We start from the raw sequence: 15,019 nt of genomic DNA, 5'->3' as shown, positions 1-15,019 counted from the left end.
TTGTGATTTCTAGAACGCGTCGTGGGCGTTTTCATTAGAGCCACAACGCAAATTTCGCGTTGTGGCTGTTTTACTGTGACCACAACGCGATGTGAGCTATTATTCCGCTCATTGGTACATAGGTACAGTCTGCCAACGCGTCGCTGAACATAAACACAATTTTCAAAGCTCGTGAAGATCCGTCGAAAAGTAGTCGGCTTGATGTCAGAATTCTTGTTGATTTTTCTATTGTTCACATTGCGTTCTAGCTGTTCTTCCGTGTTACTAGATATATCATTAAGGAAAGGCAACGAGCTAGTTACACGATATGATTGCAGGCTGCGGTCGGCCAGCAGGTATTGCGTTACTTGCGATTCCTTGAGAACAGAAACGCTAGACTAAACTTAATATCCAGTTGCAGTAGTGAGAAAATATAAAAATAAAAATTTAAATGTTTTTTAAAATAAGTGATTAGTGAACAGATTAGTGAACTTTTGAAAGGGTTTCTTCCTACTAAAGAATATACAAAGTGCGAATTGACGAAGGAATACTTCAATTTTTTCTAAGAATATTGCGTCACGTCACGCAGCAATTAAGCTGATCGCGCATGATCCAGTTTTTTCCGTCATAATCCATACTAATATTATAAATGCGAAACTTTGTCTGTCTGTCTGTCTGTTACCTCTTCACGCCCAAACGGCTGAACCGATTTTGCTGAAATTTGGCATGGAGATACTTTGGATCCCGGGAAAGGACATAGGATAGTTTTTGCCACGGAAAAATGAACGGTACCAGCGCGATAAACGAGTTTTGGCACAACGGAGTTGCGGGCGTCATCTAGTACGTCTTAAACATCTACGAGTACCTATGTCGTTTCTCGAGACACGAATCTTCATGCACGACGCCCGTTGGATCAGCGTTAATCTCTACAATAATTAATTCGACACTAAATTTAATCGAAAGAACGAAAGGTGCTAATAGTTTGTTATGGGTTTTCCTAACAGCTTAGTTGGACTATAGGCTGTAGTTCCAGCAAACCGCCCCATTAAAATTATATCCAAAAGATGCGCAGTCAGTAAAATTAATGATAAAAACGAATCTGTTTAAATACTTGTAGAAACAATCGTTGGAATATCCTGTTTCGCCCCTGTCTATTTCTGGTGGTGGGGGCGCAGACATGGGGCGGTGTTTTTACAGTCCGCATGTGCGTTTACGCTTCCGCCGCTTTGTCTTGTACAATTTGATGATTTGTTTGTTTTGAGAGAGACTCTTTGTCTTTTCAAATGGCGGCTTTTCAGTCTGTCGTGTGTAATGGGTTCCTATTCTTCGAGAAGTTTGTAGGAAAGGTCTCTGGTACTTGTTCAAATAAGCCGAATAATAATTTGAATCCAGCCTTGCTGAAATAACAAAATGTGCGTTTTGAGCACAGAGTACTTACATATTATTAGCGTTAATTGTTAAACATTTCGGTTCGTTCGTTCCTTTAGTGGTTTTAATTAATTCAGTCTGTAACTGTCCAAATAAATATTATGTATTATTACCAGAAAGCGATTATTTTCAGGCTCTTGACCATTCTATGCCGAAAATATTCGTTATAAAGTAAACTTAATAGGAATTTTAAACGATTTGTGGGGCAAAATGAGAAAATATTTAATTTATCCCTCTATGAGATTGATCAGCTGTTGCATGCATATGCAGGGGTGTGGGGTGCGAACAGATGCGAGGGTGAAAGACAATATCGATCTTATATTGATTGCAGGGGTTGAGAGTTGGGGTTGCAGTGTTCTATTGATTTTCCCTGTCAACGTCGATTCTGTTTGGTTTGCGATGTCCGATTTATTTATTCGTAAATGCGGATCGGGTTGCGCAGGGTTCGAATTTTGATCGTCGCGAATATCTTTCATAGAATTATTTCTAGTTACAGCTTGTTTACTTTTCTTCTTTTGATCGCCAGCTAACCAACTTTGTTCGATAAGAAAAGAGAGCGCAAAAAGTAATGTTACCTTTTCCGGGGCTCAAGCTTTCAGGAACTGAAATCGGTTCCGCCGTTTGAGTGTAAAGAGATAACTGGCAAGTAGTAGTGGCAAAAGACTTTGCATATTTAGTATTATTTAGTTTACATAATATATTGTATTTAATAAAATAAATAAAACTACGGAACCTTAAAAACGCTAAATCGCTATTTACAAAAAATATAATCAAATATTATGTTCTATTCCTATAATTACACGGCTAACTTATCGATTTATTGTAATTTACGATGTTACCTCCTATGCAGGTTGCGACATTGACACAGATTCTTGACAAGTGCCGAGTGACGACTGACGGGCGACGAGTTATCGACTTGTGGGACGGAGGCGACGTAAATGTCGAGTTATCTTAGTAAATTAAACAGACAGACATGGTCATTATATGGATATTTTTCACATAATTCACTGAGCCCGGTTTCTGAAGTGTTTTGAGTGGAGTTTATATATTGTATTCAACAGCGTTGTTGATCGGTTCCATACCTAAAGGGTAAAAACGGGACCCTATTACCATAGGGCTATTACTAAGACTTCATTGCCTGTCCGTCTGTCAAAGCCTTAGAAACCGAGCTTTACAAAATTGTTAAATACTGCAAAAGTTGTCTAACATCATTTAAATTTCTAAAATAAAATATTGTTCTACATAATGTTATGCAGTTTTCTATGATAAGTTATGACCTATTCAATCTTTACTATGTCGGTCATTATCTGTGATGACTGATGACTGATAACCTAATATCAAGGAATAGACCGTTTGTTCTTAACGCAACGCATAAATTAAAAAAAAATCCCCCACTTTTTTCTTTGTCCAAACTTTCCTTCCTATACCATCCATAGCGGATGCTTTCCTCGCTAAACGGCCGAGTCATCAATGAAGTGGATCAATCACCGTAGTACAGAGGTCGTAGGTTCCACTCCTGTGTCACATCCTGGGCATTGTGCGTGCCTGGTGGAGCGTTCAGGCCGATCACCCACAACGGGGTCGGAGACAATGGTATTGGACACTAAGTTAAGTAAGCGGAACGGAGAAATTGCTATTGTATACTTGATTTTTGGCGAAATATGGCAAAATTTAGATTTTTCAAAGCAGATGAAGCCCGCGACTTCGTTCACGCAGTTAATTTGGCTCGATTGATATGTGTCCTCGCGACATAATGATTTGGCCGCTACATAACGAGATTACAAGCAATCGTATGTAACGATATATATATGCAAAGTGGCGCAGTCGCGTCGCAATATACTTACAATTGTTATTGCTTGTGATTTTGTTGTGTAGCGGCCAAACCACTCTGTCGCATGGACGCATATAATTCGAACCTCTATCGTAGGATACCGTATAGGTATTGTAAACATTCCCTATGTCCTGGCCGGCCCTTGTTTTATTTACATACTCATTCAAATCAGTTCAACAGTTTTATCGAGAAGAGGTACTGACGCACTTTCGATCATATTCGTACGGTTGTCACAAATTCTTTAGTATTTTAACACACTTCGAATACAAGCATTTTTTTTTAATTCACCCAATGGTTGAAATTATACCTTAAAAATGGTTGAAATTAAACCTTGAAATTATACTATTTCAGATATAATAAAAAACAACAATCCATTTTTAATTTGACAACAGATTTCAACCACGAACAAAGGAGTATAATTATTATTCGTGTGTATAGGCTTGTCAGTCAAAACATGTAGTGTGCACGTTGTAGTGTGTGTAATGTTTTATTTATTAAAATAATGTATGATAAAAGCATAATTTGCTCTGTAATAATAATGTATGATAAAGAATAAAAAGCTCGATGGATCTCCTTCTCCATATAAACTACAACTGTGCGACATTTCATGCTCCTACGTTTCTGCATTTTTCGTAAAAATTGTTCCAAAGTTTTTCGATTGCGTATTATTATACAGTGTGTAACAAAAATAAGTGATAATACTTTAGGGTGTGTATGTGTTTCTTATAGAGAGTTCACTGTGAAAGTAGCAGCTCTCAAAGACGAACATTTTTTTTCACTTTTGTATGGGCAAGGGCCCGAGCGTCAAGAGTTTAACCATACAAAAGTGAAAAAAATTTTTGGTCTTTCAGCGCTGCTACTTTCACAGTGAACTCTCTACAAGGAACACGTACACAGCCTAAAGTATTATCACTTATTTTTGTTACACCCTGTATAGATATATAGATTAGCCGTTTTATAAAAAGCCATTACTGTGACTTAACCAGTGTAAGTAAACAAAGAGCTGGTGTAGCTAGTTAGACAACTTGGTGACCGCTGGTAAGCGACACCACTGCATGGGAGTAGGAACAATTAACGGGATGTAGACCGTACCAACTATTGTTAGTATATAATTATACATATAATTATGTTAGTGGTTATATACTTAATTTAATATTGTGAGTATACTTTGTATCCTGATATTTCAGGTACATATTATATGACTTTTGTTTAAATCATCTACATGATATTATTCTTATTGTTGCGGTTTATTATTATACGAGTAACGTCAAGTTGTTTTGTTGTTATGGGACGTTTTTAAGTAGTTTGAATTTTAGTATCTATTTTTCGTAGCACAGTGCTACGCGCTACGGCCTACGCCAGAATTTCGCAAAAATACATGGTTTTGTTTCAGGCATATCACATAACTTAAAATTCAAACAAGCGAGCAAGTTGTTGTTAACCAAGAACTTAATGAATTAAGATTAAGTATAAAACATATTTTTTTTTCTAATGCATTTTTACTTAGTCTTCAAAAGATTTAAACAAACTTGATATACACCACAAAATAATTAAAATAAAGGATATTGCATTATGTACTATATAATAATTTTAGGCGTTAACGGCGCGTAGCGATCCCGTTACTGTTTATAAATAAATCTATACTTACTTCCTGAAACACTCGATCCATAAGTTATAATCATCTGAGAGTCGTAAGTCTGTTTCAGGACAGATAATAATCTAAACATAAATAAATGCAACTAAATAATAAATTTGTAATATTTCAGTTACTTACAACTTGCATTATGGCATGTTCTATTGTTCTTTTCATTTACGTTTTGGTCACTCTGAACTAAATTAAAATACTTAATCCAAGTATAAAAACCTAAGAACTCCTACAAAAACTATGTCTAGATAAATAAGTGACACTTAAGATTAGGTATACTTTTTCACTTTTCGATCGTATTACTGTGGCATAAGGTTTAAAATTTGTAACCTGAATCTGCCAGTGAGTGTACCACAGGGATCGTATGGCGTGAGGATGTGGTACCGCTTCCTCTAGGGGAGAGTGTGAGAACCCCTGATCTATTCCTGGCCCGACAGATTTAGTGTTGCCAGAACCCAAGTAGACGTTAAGATGGCCCTTAATTGGTGCAGTTAGTTTTATAATTGTCAGGGGTTGGTGTACGAGATACGACCATCTGTGGGACATTTACTCATGGATATTTCCCATCCTTCTTTAAACCGATATTAAAGGAAGTGGTGATATAAATAGTATTTTTAAAAGGTGCTATGATTTAATATGGTAACAATACCAGCCACATGCATCCTGATTCCTGACCGTTGGGCAAAGGTCACTACAGAGTCGGCACCAGATGATGGACGACGCCACCAGGGAAGGTCTCGAAAAAGATGGCGAAATGAACTATGATGCCTACTTTGATTATAATATACTACACATATAATCAAAGGATGCCTACAAGCCAGGCTGGCTTACCGCCACCGGCGTTAGAACGATACCGATGGAAGACCTTGGGGGAGGCTTTTGCCCAGGAGTGGGATAGTATGGACACTTAAAAAAACAAGTTGTGACTAGTGTTATCATTATATGAAGTAGCCTAAGTACCACCGTATATCGCCAAAGACTTATCCTGCAAACTCGTGTAATCAAACGTCTTCAGACCTTTTCTTTCTGTGCAGATATTTTCAGGTATAAGCAAAGTTTTGAACTTCCACTTCCCAAATTGGGGTCAAGCTTGAACCGAATTTGGGAAGTGGGCTCCGCGATGAGTTAGTCCAGATCTCAGGGTTGTCGTATGCTAACGAGAGATGAGAGGGATGCTGCATGCGGGCCACCGATCTCCGAATTGAACACCAATTTATCTGTTAAGCGCCATTAGTGACGATTTGTCGAACGAGTTAATTGTATCAAACACCAATAATGTAGTTAATCGAATGAAAATAATCGATTTCTTCTGATGCGGGCTCGAAGTGCGTCAGCTTGGTCAAGTGTCCTCTTGTGGAAGAACTCTTGATTTGCTTCCAAGGAGGATTATTTTCTGTTAGTAAGGAAATTCGCAACAATAGCAATAATCAACATGTGATCTCCTTAGTCAGTCGTGGTCCGTATCTGGTTCGTAAAAAAATAAATCTTGTCTACGGTTAACCACAGTCTGTGGCGAGATTTAAAATAGGAACAAGGGCTAAGTTATATCGAGCCGGTCCAGGTGACGCTTACCGCTAAATTGGGACTTTACGACTGCACTTGTTAACCCCACCACAAGCCATGGTGTCTATTTGTGTCGTCTCCCGCCGAGGATCAATAAATATCTGAAGTACGTTTGGTACCTTTGGAACCATAGCAACTCGTTACTAGTTGTAAAGTGCAAAATTTGCTGAAACAATGACGATGAAAGTTTACTTTCAAAATGCTTCGGATATCAAGTTTTACTACAATGCAGACAATGAAGGCAGAAACAATACAGCTTTGTTAGAAGTTCAGTTTCAAATATCGCGTAAATGTTTTCCTTACACAATATGGGTATCGGATTGCCGACAATCAATTGATGAGTTGCACTTAAATGAAGCTGATCCTGATGGTTATTACTTTACTATTCATAATAAGTAACTATAACTTGACATTAGGTATATATATATATACTTAAGCACTAAAGACTAATAACGAATCCTTATCTTTTTGGCTACAATTGCCAAAAATCGTTGGCTAAAAAGCTGACAGGTTTTATCAATGTGTGAAGTCCTAACGAGATGCTGCGAATTGCATGAGTCAGTGGCTGATTAAAGAGCATCGAATGCGTCGAGCGACGACGCGGGCGCAAAGGGAACCGTTCTAAATTTAAACGGGGGCGCGGGAGTGGCTAATTGCGCCGCGCACGTTCCAAAATGGCGACCAACGAACCTCTTCCGGCGAGCCCGGACAAGTGCCGATATTGATACATGGGATGTCTCGGTGTTGGGTTACCCGCGGCCGATGGTTGCATCATGCGGTTACGGTTGCCAACTGTGGGGTCATGCGTCCTTTCACTCCTTTTAATACTACAACTCAGGCTTAGGGTACATTTCACTGGGACACCATGGCGACGCAAAGTAATGTAAGTATAGAACACAACTGAATGGACAGATTAAGCTGAGTAGGTTCTTCTATCTATAGAGCTGTATGCTCGTTATCGGTAGCGGCGACTGGTTGCGCAGTCATGGTGTCCCAAAGAAATATAGAACTAAAAACTTTTTAGTCATAACAACTCGCACATAATATCATGATTTTGTCAGGTTCTGTTTAATTGTATTCTGCAAAGCCCTTTCGATTGCAGTAATTACGTCTGGCAGAACTTACAATGACATTACAAAAGTTGGTCGGTTGGATTTTTTGGGTCGGTAATTCCCCTCCCTAAAATCTGTAGACTGTGACGATGCATACATTCAGATGTGATCCTTGACTGCTGATTTGTGAAACTGCATTTTGTCGTCGGCCACGATTTGTGGTTGAAAAGATTTATTTTATTTAGCAATGAATACGTAGAAAGGTTTTCTGTTGGCGTAGCATGATCACGTCGCGTCGTGATAGTAGCAATGCAAAAGAATAAAAACTGACAGATTAATCAGATTTTATGGACACACCAACAGACTTCGTGAATCTATCTCTTTGTTCATAAGAAAGAACAGCCATAAAGTATAAAATTATAGAATATAACCTTAGGGAACAGGCAATTTTCCGCTTTGAGTAACTAGGGACGATCCATACGATAGAGAACCAATCTCAGTCATAATGCACTTCTTGCTGATTACCATGTTAACGACGCTGGCTCGATGGTGTTAAATATGCTGTGCATAAACAAATGGCCACAACGTTCATTGTTCTCGCCCATTGTGACGCGACGTGAAGGAAAGATTTACGGATACGTCGGCCCTATTCGGTGAAGTCTAGTAAGGTGGAACGGTTTTCATGGTAGCTTAGCCGGTAATTGAAGGGTGGCCGTCTAAAATTACTTTTGCTTTGCTTTAAAGATGTGTAAGGAAATGAAGTGTCCTTTGAATAATGTCTGTGTGTAACTCAGAACACTTCTAAAATCTCTGGTTTGGAAGCTATTGATTTATTGAGTTTTTTGTGTGATATTACGATTTTGGAAATTGTGCAGTTGGTAAAAGTCTGGCTGGTATTATAATATTCTGTTGACGATATTTCATATACGTACGAATAAAATACAAAAATACATAAATCTTTACATAAAATAATATTTACATAGGTACTTGTAAAATGTTCGTTTTTGACGTCGATCTCGTGATAATATCGTTTTATTCTTACAGAATAGGTGTGAATTAAGCGAATCTCGTACTAGAATTGTTCCAGTAATAAGCATCGCGTACTGGCGTAACTGCTGGACGTTACTCGTTAGAACCATCATGTCCATCATCTGTGGAATAATGCGAATAAATTATCACCACCCAGTGATGCTTTGTTTGTACTAAGCGGCTTGTGACATTATAATTGCTATAATAGTTTAAATCATTACAATGACAATACAAAGTTAGCAAAATAATCGTTGAACATACAAAAAAAAACCACAGCAGAACATATAACCTCCTCGTTTTTTGGAAGTCGGTTAATAAGAGGATATGGAAATAAACCGCCAATATCGAAGCCGCCAATTGACAGGCGTTTCAACTTTCATGGCACTTAAGTAGGAAATCAAAAATGTATGAGATTTAACATATTTTTAGCTTTATCCAGATACGAGTACGTACTCCTTAAATACCGTTTTCAGATAGCTTTGCATATTTTGTATCTGCTACCCGAAATTAAGCAGTAATACCTCTTACTGGACATCGCATATTACACCGACTCCACTCCAATCCAACTCACAGAATGGCATTGAATTCTCAGCTTTATATAGTGTCAGTTAGGAGTTAATTTACTAACAAGCGAACAACTAGCTGACGACTCGTCGCCATGTCGCTCAACAGTTAACTGTGTGTTATATGAAAAGCTTGCAGAATATGGGTCTGGAAACAGTATATTGTACTTAAGTTGAAACTAGAATTAAACGATTCTAAGTAACCTGTCTAATATCTGCCTGTGCGTTATGAAAATTCAAAGAAAGTAGGAACTAACACAGAGTCACGACTGGCACAAAATTAGCGTATGTTGTACTGTTGTACAGTCTGTTTAGTTGTTCCTAATTAGTGAGTCCCCGCGAGCCTCGCGCGGCTTTGTGGGGCCGACACCATACGCTAACCTATGGTTAACTATAACTAACTACAGTTAAGTAAGCTAACCATTGTTAAGCCTATCGTTATTGTGATAATAAGATGTTGCTTCCGTGAACGCTGAAGGATTCGTCTTATTAAGTTTTGAAGGATATTGTTGAGGAATAGGATTGAAAAGTGATAACGGATTTGTCGAGTGCACAATTACTTGTAATGCTAAGTACTCACATACGGTTTTGCTCGAGAGTTTTACTCCAAAGCCGGCTCGAAGCGAGCCTTCGAGCTGTCAGTTTTGCGGTCCACACGGTGGTTATTGCTCGATTTGGAGTAAAACTATCAAGCAAAACCGTATGTGAGTACTTAGCATAACACTGAAATTGGAAATATCTTGGGAATATTAAGTTAAACTAACTGACTCGGCGATCGTTATTTTGCCATATTTTCGGATATCAAAGATAGATGTTGGCTTATCCTCAGAACTACTGTAACATTAATATTTAAATTGGTCCAACCTTTTAAGAGGAATTTTGCGACAATTACCTCGACTCGATAATGATGCTTGTTTGGTATTCGTTGAAATTGGCTCTTTTTTTTCTTTAACTATGTAGGTACTGAAGTCTGAAATGTTGTAGCATTTCAGTGACCTCATTCATCAGTATCGTCAAGTTTCCTAAAGTAATAGATCCGTCGTCGCACCACTTGAACTGTTTACGTTCGGTTACCGTCCGTCGGCGGTTCCGGTCATCGTATTTATATATCAGTTTATCTGACGGTCGGTCCGACGAGGCCATCCGACGAGACCGCCCGACGAGGCCTTCCGACGAAACCACCCGACGAGGCTGTCCCACGAAATGATAGTTTAGACTTTAGAACTTATGCGACGACACAATGTTTTCCAAACATCCGATACTCCGGTGTCAATCGATAAAGCACGTGCTACACTACTGACTGAAGTATCTAAAGATCGATCCCATTAAATAATTATACAGTGATACAGTTTTGATACGGTTTCGAATTTCGATGAAGTCTCGGTGAAATAAAACTACACTCTTAAAACATAAAATGACAAAATTTAATTAGAATATTTGATATTACGAGGTTCGGGGCTCTGGATTCATAAAGTCTGTGAATATTTCTGTTAGATTTAATGTAAAATAATAAGTATGATTTCGTCTTTTCGTTTTAATGTAAAATTAATAAGGATGATTTCGTCTTTTCGTAACTAGGTAAGATTTAAATAATAATTTTTCGCCTATATTGTACGCACGTCTTTAGAAGATATTGAGTGTTAGTACTTGTACTAATATAATATTGTAATTTGTATTCTGTGGTGTTGGTTAACAAAGAGCCCTCGATGACTTCTCAATACAAATCGAGCGGTGAAAGACAAGTGGGCTCGCTTACACAGTACACACTACACACATAATGTTAATATATTAACTTTATGCTAACACACCTCAATTTTTGTGCTAGCATGCCAGCAACTGGTACGAGTAACGTTATATTTTCAAGTAAATTAGAACATGTAAATGATGAATATAATATTGTAAATAATAAAAAATTACGTAAAAATAACTCCACTATGAAATGTTTCGTTCTCATTAAATAATTTATTTAAACTTATTGTTCCGTTCCATAACTTTTATTTCAAGACTATTCTAATATAAATTTCTCTTTGTTCACAGATACATAGAGAACGATGGCGAGAATACTGAAAAACAGTTCCGTTAGAAGGCGATTGTTCGCTGAGGCCGATGACGTCACAGACCAAGCCAAGAACGACAACCTCTCCAACCTGCTGCAAGAGTCCATAGCAGCTGACGTCGAAGAGAAAAAGAAAAAGTGGAACTTTGACTTCGAAAACGAGGAACCTCTAGAAGGCGTGTACGAGTGGTACAAAACTGACACAAAATACGACTGGATCGGTGTCAAAACAGTGGTCAAAGAAGATTCTTGCTACATCAAGAAGAGAGAGAATGAGTACACACCGACAGCGAAAGAACAGACGCAGCAGATAGCTAGAGTTTTAAAGAAGAGAAAATTGAATTCCGAAGTAGAGTCAGCTAAGAGTATAAGGAGGAAAATTACTTTCGATTAATTTTAATATCAGACCAACTATATTTTTTGGATATTGAGAAATATGATAAACCTAAAAAAATTAAAAAATCCAATCCATAAAATAAAAATCACTTTATAAATAATAATCAAATTATAGTATTAAAGTACTCTACATGGAAAATTAAGAAGGTATTGTTTACAAAAAAGGAGAAAAAAGTCATGAACACAAGCTATTAAGCGTAATATTTTCAGATTTTTTTCTGAAAATGTAGTCTTCAACGTGCCACGTTTACTAAATTACTTTAATTTATTATTCAATCTAGATTTACATTAATTTTATAATCATATTTTAGTTTTAGATTTAACTGTTTAGGTAATAATTTGATATTCGTCTATGATTTTAGAACATAATATTTATAAATTATACATAGGTTTGTTTAATTAATTTTAAAATTTTCTAAAGGCATATTATCACGACTGTTATTTTTAAGAGGCTCTTTTTAACACAAAACCATCAAAATGTGCTACAATAGGGGGTTTTATTATTCCAATCCAGTAATCTTATATAGCGCTGGAATAATACGGGCACTGGAATGTAATTCATTCATACCAGTGTCCGTTTACATTATTCCAGAATCCAGTAGCAATCCAGTGCTGAATTGGGTCACTGGATTGCAATTATTACCTACAACTGTTCATATTTTATAATAGCATAATAGTAACAATAATTTCAGTTAAATGTAATAGTTAATACAAGATTGTTTTGAAATGAGGTCGAGAGATGATCTCAGTGCATGTGGCGTAGTACTATGCCCTTTTTTCAACCAGTCTTATCAGGGACCGAGTACCGACTAAACACAGATAACCCTAAAACCAGCCATTACAATTACACAACCTCGTCTGCGTAAAAATGCTGTTTTTTGCCTTACCACCTTTTGCGTTTGTTTTTGTGCGTGTCACAGTTTATCCCAATTTGATATAATATATTGATGATATAATTTATTTATTTATGTAAATAATTAAATATTCTTCACATAATATCCACAAAACCGGGCATTATGGTCATTTTTTTGGGAACTTTAGCTGTAGAAGCTTGTTTATTAATTACATAATATTTCAAAACACCTGTATTATTTAAGTCCATATTTTACATTACCTAGAATATATTTTAAATACGAATGTGATAACTTACTAGTAGCAAGATTCTGTGCCACATTTTTTGTTTAATTGTTTGATATATTTTAAATATTTTTGGCAGTACGCTTGTATTTGGTAACTTTTTGTTAGGACGAAAATGATCACCGATTGTTTTAAAAATTATTAATTTTAGATATATGATAGTGTATTTTGTACTTTTTAGAAAAGTTTGCGTACGTAAATTAAATCATAGTTTTGACATTTATTTTTTGTACCACACAATCCGTTAAGAAAGTTTTTCTTTCTCTATCTAGTCTTAAAATTCCATTAACCCGTTAAATAAATATATGTTTTGAACAACGTTTAGGTACGCAAATATTCTTGTAAAGTAGCTTAAATCTTCTTTATAAAAAGACAGTTGAAATTTAATGTGTGTTAAGTAACTTAAGGGTATCCTAAATTAACATAATTATATCTATATCCTAAAGTTTGTTTCTGTACGCGTTAAACTCAAGGTAACTTATTATTGTACTCTTGCAAAATTTAAAGATACTTATTTTATTCGGCGTATTAACTGATCATGGTTCTGTCTATGCTTGTCGTGTGACTTTTTTTATATGCCAGATGAAGAAAAGCAAACTTTGTATAGCTAATATTTTTATTAGAAACAACATCTAAGCCCCTAGCCACCACGATTTATTTATCGCTTCTTTGTATCGCCAATCAAAATTAATGGAATTGAAATAACATGTCGACTTGATATTATCGAACTCCTATGTCAATCCCATACATTTTTATCGGTGATTCAATAAGAAGCGATAAAGTAATTATGTTGGCTAAAGCAAAATATAAGAGAGTAAGGGCCTGTTACACCACTTTCTGATAAAGTGCCGAATAGGCTATTCATAACTTTTTTGACAGATTCTCCATACTTGATTTATCAAGTTAAGTGGTGAATAGCCTATTCGGCACTTATCAGGAAATGGAGAAACCCTTAAGAGGATACACCAGGGGCGAGAGAAATTGAAAATAGGTATTTGAAAATGTGTTGCTGTCTCACCAATCTCAAGTCTCCCACCGCAGAGCGCGATAGAGACAATACGACAAAAGTTCTAATAAAAGAACAGAAAATCTTCGATTCGTTGTCCGCTGATTCCTTTTCCAAAACATAACTACTTTTTAAGTACTTTTTTTATTAAGAATTAATGCAAGGCTTGAACTGTGTTCCTATGTTTTACTTTTTTTGTATATTGTAGCCAGTTTTGTTTTCTGGGTGTTTGAACACAGAAGCAAATCTGGTCATTTTTTTGGATTTTTAGATCTTCTTATCTTTTTTAATAATAAAATTATGAATAAAAAGAAAACATAGGGACATGCTTATAGTGGCCATAGATATTCAGGAAAAAAAATCATAGCTCTACCGGCATCATCCAGGGAGGAAACAGGGGACAACGTTTGTATGGAAAAATGGCGGTGTGGAAGCTGTGGACTCCTCTTAATGTTTTCGCCATTTCGCTTCGATCTACGGAGTGCTACGCGCGCTACGTGATTTTATCGTAGAGGCACTCTACCAGTATCTACATGAAATGTTACTGGTGCATTATAATTTTAACTTATCAAGTAGATAAATGTTTAGTTATTTATATTATTACTACTACATAATTTGACAATTAAATAATACAATTTGAAATCTTTTAAAATACGAAAAAATCACAATTTGTATGAAAGTTAAAGAAAAGCGTATAGTATACCTAATTTTTAAGATGCTTTATAAAATAATCGCATGAGTCAGGACAGAACTGAGGTAAGAAATATTAACAAAATATTAACTCTGTACCTATGAAGCAGCTGTATCCAAAGTCCTTGTAGGAGTTGTAGGGTTTTAGTGGTTAATTTTATTAAACGTAAAAAAAAAAACAAAACCAGAAGTTTTGTGATAGATAGTTTATCGCGAGAACTTTCTGCGAGAACTTTCATTAGAATTTTCTGTATGAAAGCGTTCAGCTTTCATACAGAAAATTCTAATGAGAAAAAAGTTCACGTGCAAATTTCTCGAACCTTCTCGACGAGAATCTTTTAAAGCCAATAGAGGCAAGCAAATTATCACAATGTGTATTGTAATTATTGCTTTAAATATAGACATATTATATACGTACTTACTTCCTCAACGGAGAAAAATCTGTGTAATATAGCAATAATAAGTTTGTGGATTTTATTTATTTTAAATTTATTTAAAGATCTTAATTATTGGAATAAATTTTAGTGTAAACACTGTGTTGTTGTTTTATTTTGCTTCTGTAATTAGTCAAGTTAATCTATGTGGTTGTCTTTGTCTGATAGGAAGAAAAGGAAACTGTTTTCTGATGTATCAACTTTGGAATG

General features: G+C 36.1%; 1 protein-coding gene across 4 annotated transcripts in view; it reads left to right on the top strand.

Annotated features, from left to right (window-relative positions):
• The window catches only part of LOC121726457, a 30,416-nt gene extending 18,519 nt beyond the window's left edge, over window positions 1-11,897 (top strand). For 2 of the 4 annotated variants that reach the window (XM_042113842.1, XM_042113841.1), the window contains exon 2: window positions 11,128-11,897. In XM_042113842.1, the coding sequence (XP_041969776.1) occupies window positions 11,142-11,540 (399 nt within the window). In that variant the 5' untranslated portion in view covers window positions 11,128-11,141 and the 3' untranslated portion in view covers window positions 11,541-11,897. The remainder of the gene's footprint in view (window positions 1-11,127) is intronic. The other 2 variants (XM_042113843.1, XM_042113840.1) reach the window with 2 other exon arrangements.
• The last annotated feature ends 3,122 nt before the right edge of the window (window positions 11,898-15,019 follow it).

Source organism: Aricia agestis, chromosome 4, assembly GCF_905147365.1.
Source record: "Aricia agestis chromosome 4, ilAriAges1.1, whole genome shotgun sequence".
Lineage (NCBI taxonomy): Eukaryota > Metazoa > Arthropoda > Insecta > Lepidoptera > Lycaenidae > Aricia > Aricia agestis.
This window is presented reverse-complemented; position numbering and strand designations above follow the sequence as displayed.